General features: G+C 36.6%; 2 protein-coding genes across 3 annotated transcripts; both read left to right on the forward strand.

Annotated features, from left to right (window-relative positions):
• Window positions 1-4414: 4414 nt before the first annotated feature.
• LOC116290765 (scavenger receptor cysteine-rich type 1 protein M130-like) lies at window positions 4415-16700 on the forward strand. 2 transcript variants are annotated; one of them, XM_089039920.1, is made up of 8 exons: window positions 4497-4562; window positions 12422-13332; window positions 13612-13953; window positions 14138-14458; window positions 14738-14804; window positions 14890-14926; window positions 15350-16227; window positions 16306-16700. In XM_089039920.1, the coding sequence occupies exons 3-7, from the start codon at window positions 13758-13760 to the stop codon at window positions 15545-15547; spliced, it is 819 nt and encodes a 272-aa protein (XP_088896046.1). In that variant the 5' UTR covers window positions 4497-4562; window positions 12422-13332; window positions 13612-13757; the 3' UTR covers window positions 15548-16227; window positions 16306-16700. The 2 variants fall into 2 exon arrangements, with proteins under 2 accessions (XP_088896045.1, XP_088896046.1); XM_089039919.1 differs by lacking the exons at window positions 12422-13332; window positions 13612-13953; window positions 14138-14458; ... (2 more) ...; window positions 15350-16227; window positions 16306-16700 and adding exons at window positions 6037-6687; window positions 6962-7300; window positions 14081-14117 and having other exon boundaries at window positions 4415-4562.
• Window positions 7174-13346, forward strand: LOC148905405 (neurotrypsin-like). The gene is made up of 5 exons (XM_089040299.1): window positions 7174-7300; window positions 7482-7802; window positions 8230-8266; window positions 12422-12728; window positions 13143-13346. Exons 1-5 carry the CDS (start codon window positions 7174-7176, stop codon window positions 13344-13346), a joined length of 996 nt encoding a protein of 331 aa, XP_088896425.1.
• Window positions 16701-19419: the final 2719 nt, after the last annotated feature.

Consider the following 19419-nt stretch of genomic DNA (forward strand, 5'->3'; position numbering starts at 1 on the left):
GAAGTTTTTACATTGTGGTTTAAAAAGTATATATTCTCCTAAAAATGGGCAAAATAACGCTGGAGATGCTAGCAAAATGTCTCAGCCACACCAAAAAGAAACGTGGAGAGACATTAAAATATTATTTAAAAAAGTTAACTCATTTGTACTTCGCAGAAAAAGGCATAGATGAGATTGTGAGTATTTAATAATAATAATAATAATAATAAAATAAATTCTTAGTGTAGCGTGTTCCACAAATCTCAGTACGCTTTACAAAGCATAAAAGAAAAATACATAATAACAATAATATTTGTACATAATTTGTACATATTAATACATGATTTGTGCTTGAATATTTGGACGTTTAGTTTGGTACTTCATCTTAGACTTCTTAATTCATGTATCTGATGTATAATTCCTTTATATTTTGGTAATAGCTGTGGCAAATTTGTTAAAGTAAGGTTTTTGATTACAGTAGAAAGCGTTTGATCATTTGTTTGTATGTAAGATTGCTGAAATAATATGAAGTTTTTTGTTTATGAGAAGTTATCCTTCTATACGTTGCAAGATAGTTCTGTTGAAAAAATGTTGTGTTCAAAACGTCCATGCAGTTACAGTTCTTTCTTTATAAAATTGAACACAGTATATGATATGTTCCTATTGCAATAACTACATTAAGCAAGATATATAGATTAATATTCTGTTATGCTGAACACATCAAAATAGTTATGCCTTGAGTTCAAAATATTTCTGTGTCCTAAGATGTCTAAATTTGTTCAAATAAAATCAAGTAGTAATGTTTATATTCTTGGCTTTGTGATTTGATATACAAAACTCGTTTTATTCATTTATTCTGTTTATGACATACAAAAATATGAGAATGTATACAATTATCCTTCCATTCCACCAATCATTTCTACATTCTTACAAGCAAATTAATGCTATTGCAACCGACCATTTTACAACTTAGTGGAGTTTACTCACTCTTAGTCTCCTTTGCAGCCATTCTTAGTTTCGGTCTAAAGGGGATTGACCGACACTAAGAACGGTGCAAAGGAGACTAGCTCACTCTCTATCATTTGTTGATTTCAAATAAGTTTCACCCAAAAATTCTTTCACTATCCAGAAAATAAAATATCGAAACAAAGTTGCAAAACTGTCTGTCACAATACAACGACTTTGACTGTAAGTAGTAGTCAGAAAAAAATGACAATTAGTAACAATTACTTTACTCTTATTTGTGGCGTTTTGTGCTGTATCGATAACAGTAGTGCTTTCACATTTTCCCTTCAAACCTTTCAATTCAAAAAGAAGCCCGACTTCACGCAGATATACGTCTAGTTGTATTAGGTTTGAGACATGATTAGAGCGGTGTATGGAACGGGGGATTTACATCGGTGTAACAACCGTTCTATTGTTTTGCTTAGTTTCATTACGAACTTTGTTTTGAGCTAATAGTATTGTGATGTCATTCACAGGTTCTTGCAACGGGGTTTAGCTAAAACGCTTCGAAAAATCGTGTCGCCTGTCCAAGCAAAATTAAAGTTACACACTGGGGGATTGTAAACTTCATTTGTGCATGACTTGTAAGAGAAATTAAGGAGATCTACAGACCAAATTCAAAACTCGCACCAATGTGAGGCAGAAGAAGTTGTGAACAAAGGGATCTGGCGTGACTCAAAGTAATCTGGCGTGATTCAAAAGTCACGAATCACGCCAGATTCCTTTGTTCACAACTTCTTCTGCCTCACATTGGTGCGAGTTTTGAATTTGGTCTATAGGAACATATATTTAACAAATAGATATTAATTTTTTTATGTGTCTGTCCGTCTTATTGACGATAAATTGTGTCAACACATTGTCGAGTGGATCCGCATTTTTTTGACAATGTGACGACGAAATTTATCGTCAATAAGAAGACAGAACATAAAAAATGTCCTTGTTTTTTTTTACGATAACAAAAACGATAAAAACTGCTTATTTTTAGCGATCAAAACAACCAAAGGAAAGAGCGCGCGCTCGTTGACGTCAGCTTTATCTGTCCGTCCTCTTATTGATAATTATCGATTAGACAACAGAAAGTCGCACGCCCATGGCGTTATACTGTAGACGCACGAGAGAACATATAAAGAACGATTAACAAACGTTAAGAGTGTCACGAGGCGTAGCCAAGTGCACTCTAGCTTGTTAAGAGTTCTTAATATTTTCTCGAGTGGGTCTACAACGCAATGGGCGAGCGACTTTCGACTTTAATTTTAACTTGTAGAATACTGCTGTACTAAATTGCGCCAAATTATGCTAATTCTATTGTATTCTATTGCTTAAGTAGTGTTATTTAACGATTAGAACCGCACCCCGAATGGTCTACGAGTCAAAAGCCCGTGAGTCCGTAGACCATAAGGTGGAGAGGTCTCAACTTCTTAATAAATAAATGGATAAAAATATTATGAAATTAGGTTCAAATAATATCTATTTCAACCTAAAATATTAATACTCACGTCTAATTTTAAATAGCTAAATATTGCAAAGTATCGTGGAGTGACATCAATAAACGCGTGAAATTGATATTAGCCTAATTAATACACATTAGTAGACCCTAATTCCATCGTTTTCTTTTGAGTCTATTTGAATATTACACGTTAACTAGTATTTTTTATTTCACGGGTTACATGCCTTCACTGTACTTCACGCTTTTAGTACTCTTATACTACTAGTACCGGTACGATCAAGAAAAAGTTGTTTTTCTTTCTTAAATATTAATTTTGTAATCTTAATTTTTGTCTAGACTGGGCTTATATGAGACAAAAGACTTATAAAACTTATTTTTCAGCTCAAACAAACATTTTTGTATATAGTTGTGGGATTGGTTTCAGAATATGTTTCGAAACGAATGCAAATTTGCTTGAATTTGTTTTGGAGAAAAATCGCAAGTGTTTGGCTTTCTGTGACAATGTTATAAAAAAGGTTAAAAAATAATGCTAATATGTCAATATATAAAGGAAAACCCTCTAATTTTCCTTGTGACTTGTATATGAAAAACCCAAAAAAACAAGGAAGTGCTAGCTGTAAACAATACAGTTTTACCGAAACTGTTTCGCTTTTGGATGAAAACAATAAGTACAAGTAATATCCTTACATTTTCTAAAAAAAATGGAAGGAATTCCTAGTGAAATTTTGTAAATTAATGGCTAATAAATTTATATAAGTAAGGAAAGTTTGAAGACTATCTTAGAATCAACTAGTTTAACCTAATTTGTTAATTAATATTCAAAATTTTTTGGCAACAGACAGACACCCAATGTATACAACTATAAATAAATGTTTGCATAAATTAATTGAAGACATTTTGGCGCTCTTGAAAGCCGGTCCGAAAATCAAATCGACAAATCAATAAGATAAGATACATATTTATTTTCCGTTCCTGAGAATGGAAATAACAATATAAGATGGCTCTGAAACTTCGAATGTTACTAGTTTCAACTACATTTGCTTGTTTCTAAATCATTAAGTATATCTTAAATGAATATCAAAAAAAAGTCTTAAAAATATTTTCTAAAAATATTTTCTAAATTAGCCGATATCGATGACTATGAAAAAGCTCCTTCCAAGAAGCATTTAATAATTTGAAACAAAAATTCATCAAGTAAAAAAACAAATTCATTTCGCGAATAGCAACAAAATTATTTTGGCGCGTTTTTTTTAGCGCCAAAGTTCCCGTATGAATATTTATGAACTCTTTTTCCCGCCTTTTCTTACACGGTTTTCCTCCTCATTCTATCTTATCGTCGCTGCAAATTGATATCTGTTCGTTGGAGCATTATTCTTTTTTAAGCTTTTTCAAACAACGGAATATTAAACATTTTAGTATTCCCAACCATTTTTCTCTAAATGAGTTCGATATTTCGCATCTAACTACCTCGGTAGCATCGAGTAAAAGGGAAACAGAAAAAATATACCAGCTCACTAACGAAAGTAGTAAGCTCTTTCCTTATGGTTTGATTAAGATTTCGCTTTGTCTGTTTACTAGCATAGACTATTCATATTTAGACAAGTTTTATTGTGAGAAAGCAAATATAAACTATTCATGTATGGGTAGGGTTGGGAAACTATAAAATGCTCCTCTGTATTTGGCGCGCAAACGCTTTAAGGCTTGAATACGTTTAACTTTAGTTCAAATTTTATTTAAATATTAAAAGCAAAAATAGAGAAATTATCTGTAATTATTGGGGAAAAAACAATTTGGTGTCAAAGTTTCAAATATTTTTGTGCGTGATTTTTTGATATAAATATAACTTTTTTGAATCAAAAGTCACCCTCGCACTCCTCCCTACCCCGCTCACAAAACTAGACTCGAAAGCGTAACAAGTAGCGCTATAACGAGATATGTTGTAAATCACAATCAATATCCTTACTATTTATACCTGATCCCAGTGTCAGACTGTAGTCATTCTTTGCATTACCTTCTGCCTTGGCTGCACCGTTCACTAGATTTCCCTACAAACCTTATCTTGGATGAGGACCTGACGGATCGATGGCGTGCCTTATACTGTTACTGTGTGCTGTGTTCTTGTTGGTAAAGGGTGAGTCTAAAACTTGATCAAACATTTTTCTATCAATTAATTAATATTATTGAGTAATTTTTCTTAATTGTTCAATCTAATAAGTTAATCTTATTATCTGGTAAGGTCATTTCACGCGCTACATTTGGTGAATGATTACATAATAATAAACTCACAGTACGAGCTGAATAATCCGATCGAGAAAAGCAATTGTAATTTCGTACAAATTGAAATAGAAAGTACAGAAGGGCGTGTTGAATACTATTTTTTAGTTCTACAAGGAGAATTTCACAGCTCCATCAAGTTAAGGACGTTCGCGGGCAAATTTTCCATCCTCCTACCCCACCCCCTTCCCCCTCCCAAACTTCACATAGTCAAATAATTAAGGTCTTGATAAAAGTTGAAAGAGCAAATAAAATATGAGGGTTACAGAAATCACTGAAGAGTGAGATCATACAAAAATTCAGCTACAGCTTTTTTTGGTTAAAAAACGTCCATAATATCTTACGTGCGATCCATAAGTCGAGCATTAAAGAATCCTAGTCAACCACAATACACTGCGCGACTATGTTATTGTTTACATTGTTTGTCTGCATCGCTCTCGAAGTACTTCCAAGCTCTTTGATATGAAGCAAAAATTTTGCATCATTGTAAAAGTGCTCAAAAGTTTACCAAAGTTTTCTTACTTTCATTCCATAGCAAATAGTTAGCTGTATTTTTTAGAGAGATCCTAATTGTAACATTATGACTTTTCGGTCGTTCACCTGGTAGCCATAGCAACTTTTGAAATCTCACGGAAAGCATAATGTGGCCGTAAATAATGTGTTCGCAAATCATCCAGCAGGAATAACAAGACCGATAAAACTGCATTCTAAAACTTGACCTTCAAATTCAAACCGCCATTTTACCTGGCAGAGAAAATGGCACATTGCGTTCCAATATTTTTGGTTTTATATTGTCAACTTGCAAATCTTGGCTCAAATTTGCCGCCACCATGAAACATTCGGTAACTCTTTGAAGTTTTTATCCAAATACGTGTTTTCATTTTGAATTTACCATCAATTTTTTACCAAATTTGCTACATTGACAACTTATCTAATTCTTTAAAAACTATTGAAATAGAAAATGGGGGCCAACGATTTTGTTCAACCAACCTCGACTTCCAAGTTCGTAATGGTGTAATGCTTTGCCATTACATTATTTCTTTATAATGTTTGCGTATGAGAATACTGTACACATGAATATGAGACGGTACAGTCAAGTAAAGAATCTTGTTCTCAAACGAATTAATGACATGATCTAAAATAAGCAAACATTACTCCCAATCAAAAAGTGTCTATTAATACTGTCTGGCGTAATGTAGACGTTAGTCAAAGTCGGTACAACGTAGCGTACTCCAAGTTAAAGTAAAAAACAACTATGCATGATTTAAACCTCACTTAAAAATGAAAACAGAAAGATTCTTAAGGTAGCACGTTTCTGTGGATTGTTACAGAAGCAAAGTCCAAGGTAGCTGTTCGTCTAGTGGATGGTAAGACTCCTAAAGAGGGACGTGTAGAAGTAAGATACAAAGGTACTTGGGGTACCATATGCAATGATCGATGGGACATAAGGGATGCTTACGTGGTATGTCACATGTTGAACTACTCCAAGGCAGTTACAGCAACAACTGCTAGCGTCAAAGGAACTGGTCCTATATGGCTTAAAAGGCTTTATTGCACCGGATCCCAAGAATCTATTGATCAGTGTGGTCATTATGGCTGGGGTAACACTGATGGATGTGATCACAGCCGTGATGCTGGAGTGGTATGTGGCAATGCAATAAACGTCAATGTTCGTCTAGTGGATGGTAAGACTACTAACGAGGGACGTGTAGAAGTAAGATATAAAGGTACTTGGGGTACCATATGCAATGAAGAATGGAACATATGGGATGCTTACGTGGTGTGTCACATGTTGAATTACTCCAAGGCAGTTACAGCAACGACTTCTAGCGTCAAAGGGACTGGTCAAATATGGCTTAAAGGGCTTCGTTGTTTGGGATACGAAGAAACTGTTGATCAGTGTCGTCATGGTGGCTGGGGTAACACCGGTGGATGTGATCACAGCCGCGATGCTGGAGTGGTATGTGGCAATCTAACACCAGGTACAACTAGATAAGTTACAAAAGAAGACGTCCATATGATCTTTTTTTATCTTTATTCAGTCATGTCAAGAAACAATATTTTAAAATCAACAACTGAAAATTATTGCATTAGTTCGTTGCTATTTTTTCAAATATTCAAGTTACTTTTTGTGACAACGCTGTTTAGAATAGCTATCGATGTATATTGTGTATCTTTACTTTCTGAATATTAAATCAAGCAATGTTAGAATTGTGATTAGGATGTTGTTTGTTTATTGAACAATATTTGTTTTAGAGGAGAAAGCTATCAAAGTTCGTTTGGTGGGAAATCAAAATCATACTGGCAAAGTAGAAATCAAGTATCAAGGGACCTGGGGAGTAGTGTGTGATTATTGGTGGAGTTGGTGGGATATACGAGATGCTCACGTGATCTGCAGAATGCTTGGTTACAAAGCATCTGAACACGCAATTTGGAATATTGAATGAGAGACACCAAGAAGAGGCCTCATGTATGATGTGGGATGCAGAGGTAGAGAAAAGTCGATAACAGAGTGTGCTCACCGTGGATGGTGGAATATTTATTCAGGGTGCTCGAATAAAGATCTTGCTGGTGTGGTTTGCCAGACAAACGAAGGTAAGAAAGACAAATCTCTTTACTCTGATAATTCAAATATCACCACATCAAAGCAAATCATCTAAATAGTTCATTTGGCGATCAGACACGAGCTTTAGTATAGCTCTACTTTTTCACTTTCAAACACTTGTCCAAGTGTCAGTTGTACAATGACCTCAATGATGTTGGTACAAATCCACAGATCCTTCACCAGTTCAAGTTCGTTTAGCTGGAGGAAGATCAGACAATTCTGGTCTACTTGAAGTCAGGTACCATGGTCAGTGGGGTACTGTATGTGATGATGGATGGGACATAAAAGACGCTGAGGTGGTGTGTCGAATGCTTGGTTACACTGGAGTACAGGAATACATAACCACCAACTTTACACGCGTCAAGGGTATAATATGGCTGATGTACGTCGGTTGTACAGGAAGAGAAACGTCGATTACAGACTGCAGTCACAATGGATGGGGAAATGCAGGCTGTTACCATGATGAAGACGTTGGAGTGACGTGTAAGATGGGTACGTTAATAAAAAAAACAAATCTGTACCGAGTCGAATGTCATGTCCCAAATATATTGCAAATTAATCCAAGACCAAAAAACAGGTTTTGCTCATCTATAATGAAATTCAACACATGTGAAATTCGATGTTTAAACTGGGCGTTACTTTTGTATTGTAAGTGCCTTAATCGTTTTGTTATTAAGAAATATTACTCCCTAAGACTCTGGCGCACCGTCTTTATTTTTAACCTAAAAGGGAAAATAAAATACTTTGACTTTCATCTTAATTTTGAAGACGCAGTTAGAAGGACAACACAAGCACCTACAACTACTAAACCATTGCTGACCAAACCACTGATCAGGTTAAGGAAAAATCAGTTGCTTCAAATGTTATGAAAGTAATGTAGCACTTACCTTTTAACGCCTCACATTATGTATCTTTTTAGCAGCGTCACTGAGAGGCCAACAACAAATAAGAAACAGGTGAGTAGTTAACAATGGAAGTAAAATACGATAAAGATAAAAAAGAGCACGACCCAGTGGCAGATCCAGGATTTCAAAAAGGGAAGCGGTTCCAAAATGGCTGTCGCGCAGAAAAAGCTAGCGCAATAGGCTTTACAAAGAATGGTTGCTAATTAATTTCATTTCACTGAGCGTAAAGAACACGATCAGCTTCACAAAAGGCTGGAACTACCTTGCTTGAAACCATCTGTTTTATTCATCATATTAGTATAGGACAAGGTGCAGTCACTTTCTGCATAAAAACGAAGTCTTTGCTGATGAAAAAATAACGTTTTTGTTCTTTAGAAAAATCTTATGTGTTTCATTTACCTTGTTTAATAATGATGGAAAATTCAAAAAAAGTTTTTTTTTTTTGCTTCTTCACGTAACATAAAGCGAACTGGAGAGCCTGGCTGCGGTGATTTTACACCGAAAGCGAATTGCTCAAAAGAAGATGATGGTAAGAAAAGCATATACAAAACATGTACATAGATATAACCAAGCATACTAAAAGATTCTATCATAATCAGTTAACCCTTCACAAGAGTCTAAAGAATCTTTAGGCTTTTGTCACAATTCTGATGTTCAAATATTTTGATGTCAGAATTTTGTATGCAGTTAAGAAATCTTGAGGGATTCAAGATATTTTAGCTTTGATGGGTTGCTATGGCTGCTAGTGGAGACAAGAGGCGATTTGCTTAGCTAGTTAGACATAGTTATATCGATTCGGTAATCAATGATTTACGAGTAAGCTGTAGAATGTATTGATAACGTACCAAAGTGGAGTAGAATGATGTGATGGTCCCCGAGGCTGTAGCAGACATTAACGGCTGTGGATAGTTGGGTAAGTACTGAAACACTTTTGTTAACACATGCATTTGGGAAGGTACGTTTTATAATGGGGGAGAGCGGGATGCAAGATTCGCAGTAAACTTTTTTTGGATGATTGTAGCCCTCGCCTTTTATTCAGTAAGAAATATATGACACTCCTATGGAGTTAACAAGGAAAAATGTTTCGTCAGAAAATAAAAATGTTTGACCTGACAAAATATTTTTTTTTACCATTGACCCTCCCATCTAAAGCCCAAGCCCTCCCCCTATGAAAAAACGTATCTTTCATCTTCAGTCTTCTCATTTATACCTTTGTGTGTTAGTTGTCCTATTGATTGATTGCTTCATTCATTAAAAATATTTAACCCTCCATTTCTTTCTTCTTCTTTTTTCTCTCCCTCTCACCCATTCGTTCTTTTATTTCATTTTTCATTCATTTATTCACTCGTTTGCTTATTTTATTCACCCATCCACTTCTTATTTCGCTTTGTTTTTGCATTCGTTTCTTTTTCCACACAGGAAGCCCATCAGTGTAAAGACAACAGTGATGAACTACCCAAGGTAATAATAATAATTAACACATTTCAGCAATAATTCAATGACCTACGTACATAACTGACATTTGCTTTTCCTTGTCTTAGATGATGACGTCGCAACAGTCGAAATACGTCACCAAAGTGTCCTCAAAATGATGTAGACAGACAGACAGACAGACAGATAAACCTAAAACTAAATAAGCATATTTAAATAGTTAGTTAAGTATCAAAAGTTAATCTTTAAATGTATATATTACTGAAGTATATAATTATAGATGTGAATATGAATATAAATCAACAACTACAATTTTATGTACCAATGAAGACACATATAAATACCAAAATAGATAAATATAAACACCAAAGAATTTCACTCCATTTCCCCTACCCCTCCTTCCTCCATAGACGAACTTGCACCCCCTCCCTCTCCGCCATCCTCGACGAGGAGGACTGTTCAGGACTTTCTCTCCCCCACCCCTCCCGTTGACTACTGATATATGTTGATATGTAATGGTGGTGTATATTGTACTTATTTCTGTATAATCTCCCCTACCCCTCCATAGACAGACTTGTACTCCTCTGTCAACCATGACGAGGACTACTGTTCAAGACTTTCTCCCTCCCCCTCCCTATGATTACTGATATATGCTGATATGTAATGGTGGTGTATATTGTACCTATTTCTGTATAAAATCCCCTACCCCTCCATAGACACAGACTTGCACCCGTTCACCATCCATGACGAGGACTGTTCAGGACTTTCTCCCCTCCCCCATCCCCATCACTACTGATATATGCTGATATGTAATGGTGGTGTATATTGCATCTATTTCTGTATAATCTCCCCTACCCCTACATAGACACAGACTTGTACCCTTCCACCATCCATGACGAGGACTGTTCAGGACTTTCTCACTCCCCCCTCCCCATGACTACTGATATTGCAAGGTATTGGGTATTTCGACTGATATCTGTATTAAATGTTCCCTTAGGAAACATGTTCTGAAGCAGAAGGATAACGCTAACGTTTCTATGACGGCCCTGGGTAAATAATGGAGCTACAACAGGTGTTACTGCATTGGGGTCCCTGTGGGTTCGTTGGTTCTCTGTGGTCTGTGGCACGCATGCGTAGCAAGTAGAGCGAAAAGGCGGCCACGAGGCCACAGAGTTTTTCACCTTTGAAGATCCCTTTAAAGATCCCCTTTTTTGAGAGATTTTTTGGAAGACTTTTACGGGAATTTAAACTCTATTCAATGTTATAAGGCTTTTTATGTTCTGGTATCTTACGTTTTCGTCAACGAGTTGTAAACGCCTCATTTTATCGTGATTAAAGTTGTTGTTATGTCTATCGCTTCGGCCATCAGATCATCTAGTATGATTATGTTGTTGTACTTGGTATTAATCTCATTTAAATCCTCAGAAAGCTCAGGAAGACCCCGTCCCAATCAAATCCTTTTTCCCAACGAGTCTTTTAAAGTGCTGTAACTATCTTGCCATTGATTATAGCACAATAGGATGCGGTTATTTTTCTGCTCTTCACACACGATACGATTCTTTTCTAAGTATCTGTTGGACGAAATAGGTTTTACCGCCAGTCCACTCTCGCTACCACAAAAAGAAGAGCTCAAACGTCTGTTTTCTAATGGTAGCCGATAGCCTGATAGCCAATAGCCGATGGCCGATCGACCCCACATCGACCTCTCATCGACCCCACATCGACCTACAAGCATAAAAGAGACTGTCCTGTCTGTAACAAGCCTAATCTTAAGTTTATGAGGTTCGTTTACGTCAAGTACATAACCTTTATGGGAATGAATGGAAAAAGTGGTTAGGAAGGGCATGCTTCTCAGCACCACAAAACCACATGTCGAGCTTACTACCAGCACGGCCAGCACGTAGTCTAAAAGAAATCAGATGCGTTCGAAAGATAACAAACTTCATATAGTCAAATAATTAAGGTCTTGATTAATGTTGAAAGAGCAAATAAAAAATGAGGTCTTACGTGCCATCCATAAGTCGAGCATTAAAGAATCCTAGTCAACCACAATACACTGCGCGACTATGTTATTGTTTACATTGTTTGTCTGCATCGCTCTCGAAGTACTTCCAAGCTCTTTTATATGAAGCAAAAATTTTGCATCATTGTAAAAGTGCTCAAAAGTTTACCAAAGTTTTCTTACTTTCATTCCATAGCAAATAGTTAGCTGTATTTTTTAAAGAGATCCTAATTGTAACATTATGACTTTTCGGTCGTTCACCTGGTAGCCATAGCAACTTTTGAAATCTCACGGAAAGCATAATGTGGCAGTAAATAATGTGTTCGTAAATCATCCAGCAGGAATAACAAGACCGATATGATAAAACTGCATTCTAAAACTTGACCTTCAAATTCAAACCGCCATTTTACCTGGCAGAGAAAATGGCGCATTGCATACCAATATTTATGGTTGTATATTAACAACTTGAACATTTTGGCTCAAATTTGCCGCCACCATGAAACATTCGGTGAGTCTTTGAATTGAGTGCAACGTAGATTTGAAGTTTTTATCCAAATACGTGTTTTCATTATGAATTTACCATCATTTTTTTTTAAAAAATTGCTACATTGACAACTTATCTAATTCTTTAAAAATTATTGAAATAGAAAATTAGGGCCAACGATTTTGTTCAACCAACCTCGACTTGCAAATTCGTAATGGTGTAATGCTTTGCAATAACATTATTTCTTTATAATGTTTGCGTATGAAAATACTTTTCTGAATCTATGCAGTTGGCTGATGTATGCGGATGACACCGTGTTATTCTATTCAAGCAAGGATGTGCATGAAATTGAAACAGTCCTAACTAAAGAACTTGGATTGGTGAGCTCCTGGCTGATAAATAACAGTCTATTTCTTCACAAAGATAAGACTGAGAGTGTTCTGTTTGGTACCGGAGCCAGGCTGTCTAATGTAACCGGCTTTGATGTGTCAATAAATGACCATCTTATCAAGCGTAAATCACAGTACACCTATCTTGGTGTTGTCTTGGGAGAGACATTGTCTTTTAATGAACATGTTAAATATGTGTTAAGTAAGGCAAGAAAAAGACTCGGCATATTACGCCGTATTAGAGATAATTTGTCTTTGAACACTGCTAACACGATATATAAGTCTTTTATATTACCTGTTCTGGACTACTGTGATACAGTCTGGAATTGCTGCAGGAAAGTTAATGCTGACTTGCTAGAAAGATTGCAAAGGAGGGCAGCGCGCGTTATTATGAAGAAATTTAGCAGTGATGAAGCCTTAAAATCACTTAGTTATGACACATTGCAAATTAGACGAGATAAACATGTCTATAAGTTAGTTAGGAAATGAAACGTCAATGTTCGTCTAGTGGACGGTAAGACTACTAATGAGGGACGTGTAGAAGTAAGATATAAAGGTACTTGAGGAACCATATGCAATGATGAATGGGGCATATGGGATGCTTCCGTGGTGTGTCACAAGTTGAACTACTCCAAGGCAGTTACAGCAACTACTTCTAGCGTCAAAGGAATTGGTCCTACATGGCTTAAAGGGCTTCGTTGCTTGGGATACGAAAAAACTGTTGATCAGTGTCTTCATGGTGGCTGGGGTAACACTGGTGGATGTGATCACAGCCGTGATGCTGGAGTGGTATGTGGCAATCTAACACCAGGTACAACTAGATAAGTTACGAAACAAATCCTTCATACGATCTTTGTTTATCTATTCATGTTTTTCTATCATGCCAAGAAACAATATTTTAAAATTATCATCTGAAAATTATTGCATTAGTTCGTTGCTATTTTCATCAAATATTCAAGTTACTTTTTGTGACGACCTTGATTAGAATAGCTATCAATATATATTGTTATCTTTACTTTCTGAACATTAAATCAAGCAATGTAAGGATTGTGACTAATGTTGTTTGTTCATTGAACAATATTTGTTTCAGAGGAGAAAGCGATCAAAGTTCGTCTGGTGGGAGATCAAAACCATACTGGTAAAGTAGAAATCCAGTATCAAGGGACCTGGGGAGTAGTGTGTGATCCTTGGAGGTATGGGTGGTGGGATATACGAGATGCTCACGTGATCTGCCGAATGCTTGGATACAAAGCACCTGAACACGCAATTCGCTACATTGAAGGAGGAACACCAAGAAGAGGGCTCACGTATGATATGGGATGCAGAGGTAGAGAAAAGTCGATAGCAGAGTGTGCTCATTCAGGATGGTTGAAGGTCCCTTCATGGTGCTCGAATAAACTTCTTGTTGGTGTGGTTTGTAAGACAAATGAAGGTAAAAAAGACAAATCTCTACTTTACTCTAAACTTTCAAATATCATCACATCAAAGCCAATAATCTAAATAGTTCGTTTCTTTATCACACAATAGCTTTAGTAAAGCTCTATTCATTCTCTTCCAAGCCCTTGTCCAAGTGTCAGTTGTACAATGACCTCAATGATGTTGGTGCAAATCCACAGATCCTCCACCAGTTCAAGTTCGTTTAGCTGGAGGAAGGTCAGACAATTCTGGTCGACTTGAAATCAGGTACCATGGTCAGTGGGGTACTGTATGTGATGATAAATGGGACATGAAAGACGCTGAGGTGGTGTGTCGTATGCTTGGTTACCCTGGAGTACAGAAATACATAACCACCAACTTTAAACGCGTCAAGGGTATAATATGGCTGATGTACGTCGGTTGTACAGGAAGAGAAACGTCGATTACAGACTGCAGTCACAATGGATGGGGAAATACAAACTGCTACCATATTGAAGACGTTGGTGTGACGTGCAAGATGGGTACGTTAATAAAAACAAAACAAAAGTGTACCGCGTCGAATTTCAGGTCCCGAATCTCGTGCAAATTAATGCAAGATCAAACAACAGGTTTTGCTCTTCTGTATTGAAATTCAACACATTGGAAATTCGATGTTTAAACTGGGCCTTACTTTTGTATTGTAAGTGCCTTAATCGTTTTGTTATTATAAAATATTATTCCCTAAAACTCAGGCGCACCGTCTTTATTTCTAACCTAAAAAGCAAAAATAAAATACTTTGACTTTTACCTTAATTTTGAAGGCGCAGTTAGAAGGACAACACAAGCACCTACAACTACTAAACCGTTGCTGACCAAACCACTGACCAGGTTAAGGAGACATCAGTTGCGTAACTATGTTATGAAAGTAATGTAGCACTTACCTTTTAACACCTCACATTGTGTATCTTTTTAGCAGCGTCACTGAGAGGCCAACAACAAATAAGAAACAGGTGAGTAGTTAACAATGGAAGTAAAAAAAGATAAAAAGGAGCACTTTACAGTGGCAAATCCAGGATTTTAAAAAGGGGGAGAGGTTTCAAAATGGCCGCCGCGCAGAAAAAGCTAGAGCGCAATAGGCTTTACAAAGAATGGTTGCTAATTAATTTCATTCAACTGAGTGTAAAGAACACGATCAGCTTCACAAAAGGCTGGAACCGCCTTGCTTGAAACCAACATCTGTTTTATTCATCATATTAGTATAGGATAAGGTGCAGTTATTGTCTGCATAAAACGAAGTCTTTGCTGATGAAAAAATAACGTTTTTGTTCTTTAGAAAAATCTTATGTGTTTGATTTTCCTTGGTTAATAATGATGGAACACTAAAAAGAATTCCCCCCCCCCCCCCCCCCCCCACTTCTTCATATAACATTAAGCGAACTGGAGAGCCTGGCTGCGGTAATTTTACAACGAAAGCGAATTGCTCAAAGGAAGATGATGGTAAGAAAAGCATATACATAGATATAACCAAGCATACTAAAAGATTCTATCATAATCAGTTAACCCTTCAAAAGAGTCTAAAGAATCAAGAATCTATAGGCTTTTGTCATAATTCTGATGTTCAAATATTTTGATGTCAGAATTTTGTATGCAGTTAAGAAATCTTGAGGGATTCAAGATATCTTAACTTTGTCGGGTTGCTATGGCTACTAGTGGAGACAAGAGGCGATTTTTTTAGCTAGTTAGACATAGTTATATTAATTCGGTAATCAATGATTTACGAGTAAGCTGTAGAATGTATTGATAACGTGCCAAAGTGGAGTAGAATGATGTGATGGTCACCGAGGCTGTAGCAGACGTTAATGGCTGTGGATAGTTGGGTAAGTACTGAAACACTTTTGTTCACACTTGCATTTGGAAAGTTACGTTTTATGATGAGGGAGAGAGGGCTGATGATTGTAGCCATCGCCTTTTTTTCAGTAAGAAATATATGACCCTCCTATAGAGTTAACAACGAAAAATCTTTTGTCAAAAACGTATCTTTCATCTCCAGTCTTCTCATTTATACCTTTGTGTGTTAGTTGTCCTATTGATTGATTGCTTCATTCATTAAACAGATTTAACCCTCCATTTCTTTCTTCTTCTTTTTTCTCTCCCTCGCACTCATTCGTTCTTTCATTCATTTTTCATTCATTTATTCGCTTTTATTATTCACATATCTTATTTCGCTTTGTTTTTGCATTCGTTTCTTTGTCCACACAGGAAGCTCATAAATGCAAAAAAGACAACAGTGATCAACTACTATAAACCAAAGGTAATAAAAATAATTAACACATATCAGTACTTTTTCAATGACCTACGAAAATGATTGACATTTTTTCTTTTGTCTCAGATGATGACGTCACGACAGTTGAAATACGTCACCAAACTGTGCTCAGAATGGTGCAGAGAGACAGACGGACAGACAGACAGACAGGCCTATAACTAAATAAGCATATTCAAATAGTTAGTTAAGTAGTCAAAAGTTAATCTTTAAATATAAATATTACTGAAGTATATAATTATAGATGTGAATATGAATAATTAGTGTATATGAGTAATTAGTGTTTCACGGATTAATTGTTTGCATGCTATTAGTTAAGTAGTCAAGAGTTAATCTTTAAATGGATATATTACTGAAGTATATAATTATAGATGTGGATATAAAAATAAATCAATAACTACAATTTTATGTACCAATGAAGACACATATAAATACAAAAATAAATAAATATAAACACCAAAGAATTTCACTCCATCTCCCCTACCCCTCCGTCCTCCATAGACAAACGTGCACCTCCTCCCCCTCCGCCATCCATGACGAGGACTGTTCAGGACTTTCTCTCCTCTCCTTGCCTCCCAATGACTACTGATATATGTTGATATGTAATGGTGGTGTATATTTGTACTTATTTTTGTATAATCTCCCCTACCCCTCCATAGACAGACTTGTACTCCTCTGTCAACCATGACGAGGACTACTGTTCAGGACTTTCTCCCCTCCCCCTCCCCATGACTACTGATATATGCTGATATGTAATGGTGGTGTATATTGCACCTATTCTTATCAAACATTCGCTCTCCATCGATTCCAAAGATTTGTTTCCTGTCACTAGGGCTTCGGAAGAGAGCAAGATATTTCGACTAATATCTGTATTAAATTTTCCCTTAGGAAACATGTTCTGAAGCAGAAGGATGACGCTAACGTTTCTATGACGGCCCTGGGTAAATAATGGAGCTACAACAGGTATTACTGCATTGGGGTCCCTGTGGGTTCGTTGGTTCCCTGTGGTCTGTGGCACGCATGCGTAGCAAGTAGAGCGAAAAGGCGGCCACGAGGCCACTGAGTTTTCACCTTTGAAGATCCCTTTAAAGATCCCCTTTTTTGAGAGATTTTTTGGAAGGCTTTTACGGGAATTTAAGAGCGAAGGTCCACTAATATCGAGCATCGGCCGGTCACGGTCAAAATTTCGATTTTGCTCATTTTTGGTTTGCTGGAAGGTATTACCGAGTAAACAAACGTGGTGTAGTTAGTTTTTCAAAAAACCGCTAAAAATCTGAGAAATCCGAGAAAAACTATTGGCCTAGCGGCGATCTCAGAAGTATGCAAATTTTCAGTTGAATCAAACCGGTCCAAAAACAACTAACGCATAGAGAATAGGAAAAAAATATGAAACCTATATGTTTATAAATTGATAGAAGAGATGTTTGAGACTTGATTGGGTATAAAATAATGGTTTTAGCTATTTATTGAAAGCGGTCAGATGATATTTAGAATTGAGTGGTATTCACTCATAGATCTGACCCTTGCTACGCCAAAAAAAATTAAGCAAGTGTGCAACTTTTTTTCTCAATGAAACTCACGTCATGAACTATTTAGATGTTCTTCTAGAACATATCCAAAAATCAGTTTTGGGTTAAGGTATTTAGGGTTCATACGGAGGCAGTGAACATTGGGTATTTTCGACATATACCGTGACTGAAATCGACAAGTGTTTGTTGTTTCTGGTCGCTATTTTCTCATTCGTTTCTATTTTCATCCGGAATTAAAGTCCGAAAATGCAAAAGTGCCATGAAGTCTTTTACTTGTGTTTTCATGAGGAGAAATCTTTTAAATTTCAGCAGTAATTTCTAATTGTCAGGAAAAAAACATCCGTTTGTAATTTAACCTTTTTTTGAGGGGGGGGGGGGGGGGGAGAGAATGACCTTATGCTTTCCTCCCTCCTTCCTTTCTTACTTCCTTCCTTCCTTCCTATTCCTCCCTCCCTCCCTCCCTCATTAGTTCGTTTCTATGTTTCTTTGTTTTCTTTGTTTTTCTTTTATTCGTTTTCAATTTATGGAATTTAACATTTATGTAGTGTTAAATTCCCCGCCCTGTCTAGGGTACACAGGAAAATATTTGCTGTTAAAATTGTTGAGCTACACATTAATTCTCCCGTATCTCCGTGCTTTCACGCTGTTAAATGCATTTTAAACCCCCGGTCTCGTCACATTAATTCCCCGCCCTGCCCCGGGGTCGGGGTCGGGGGTTTCAGTTGACTAGTGTATTACTCCGGCAGCTCAGCTGAGCAGCACGTCGAACCGAAATTTTAACCAAAATTTTCGTCCAGGAACGTTGTTCTAATTGGGCATGTACATCTTATCATTTGGGATTTTGCAGAATGCCGACAAACGTGCATGAAACTGCTTTATAATTTGATTTTAAAACATATTATCTTTAATGGCTTTTGCATGTCCATGTTCCTTAGTTAAACTGCATTGATTTCATGCGATGTGAACCGTACCCGAACATTTTGAGATTTCTCAAAAGGAAAGTTTTTAAAGCTGAAACTATTTTATTGAGGGGGAGCAGGTAAAATCTTACAGTAGGTTTTCAATTGTGTCAGTTTTACTGGCTTAATCCGACTGTTATTAGAATCTACCCGAAACGAATGTTGTAACTGCTAAAATAATGTAAACTGCTAATAAAAGTTTTTTTTAAAGGAAACGCATTTTCGGGTTTAAATTCCGGATGAAAATAGAAACGAATGAGAAAATAGCGACCAGAAACAACACACACTTGTCAAGTACATAAGGTTTATGGGGATGAAAGGAAAGTGGTTAGGAAGGGCAACGTTCTCAGCACCACAAAACCACATAGTCTAAAAGAAATCAGATGCGTTCGAATGATAACAAGCTCTGTACTCAAATAAATATCTGTTCGTTGGAACATCGTTCATTTTTTAAGCTTTGGCCAACGGAAGATTACAAATTTTAGTATTCCCAACCATTCAGTTTTCTAAATGTGTTCGATATTTCGTAAAACTATTTACCTCGGTGGCGAGCGTCGAGTAAAAGCGAAACACGAAAACGACACGACCTCACTAACGAAAGTAGTCAGCTCCGTCTTTTCCTGTGGTTTGATTAAGATTTCGCTTTGTCTGTTTACTAGCATAGACTATTCATATTTAGACAAGTTTTATTGTGA

This window comes from Actinia tenebrosa, unplaced genomic scaffold (assembly GCF_029948245.1).
Source record: "Actinia tenebrosa isolate PJP-AT-01 unplaced genomic scaffold, QUT_ActTen_1.0 PGA_scaffold7__59_contigs__length_16204524, whole genome shotgun sequence".
Lineage (NCBI taxonomy): Eukaryota > Metazoa > Cnidaria > Anthozoa > Actiniaria > Actiniidae > Actinia > Actinia tenebrosa.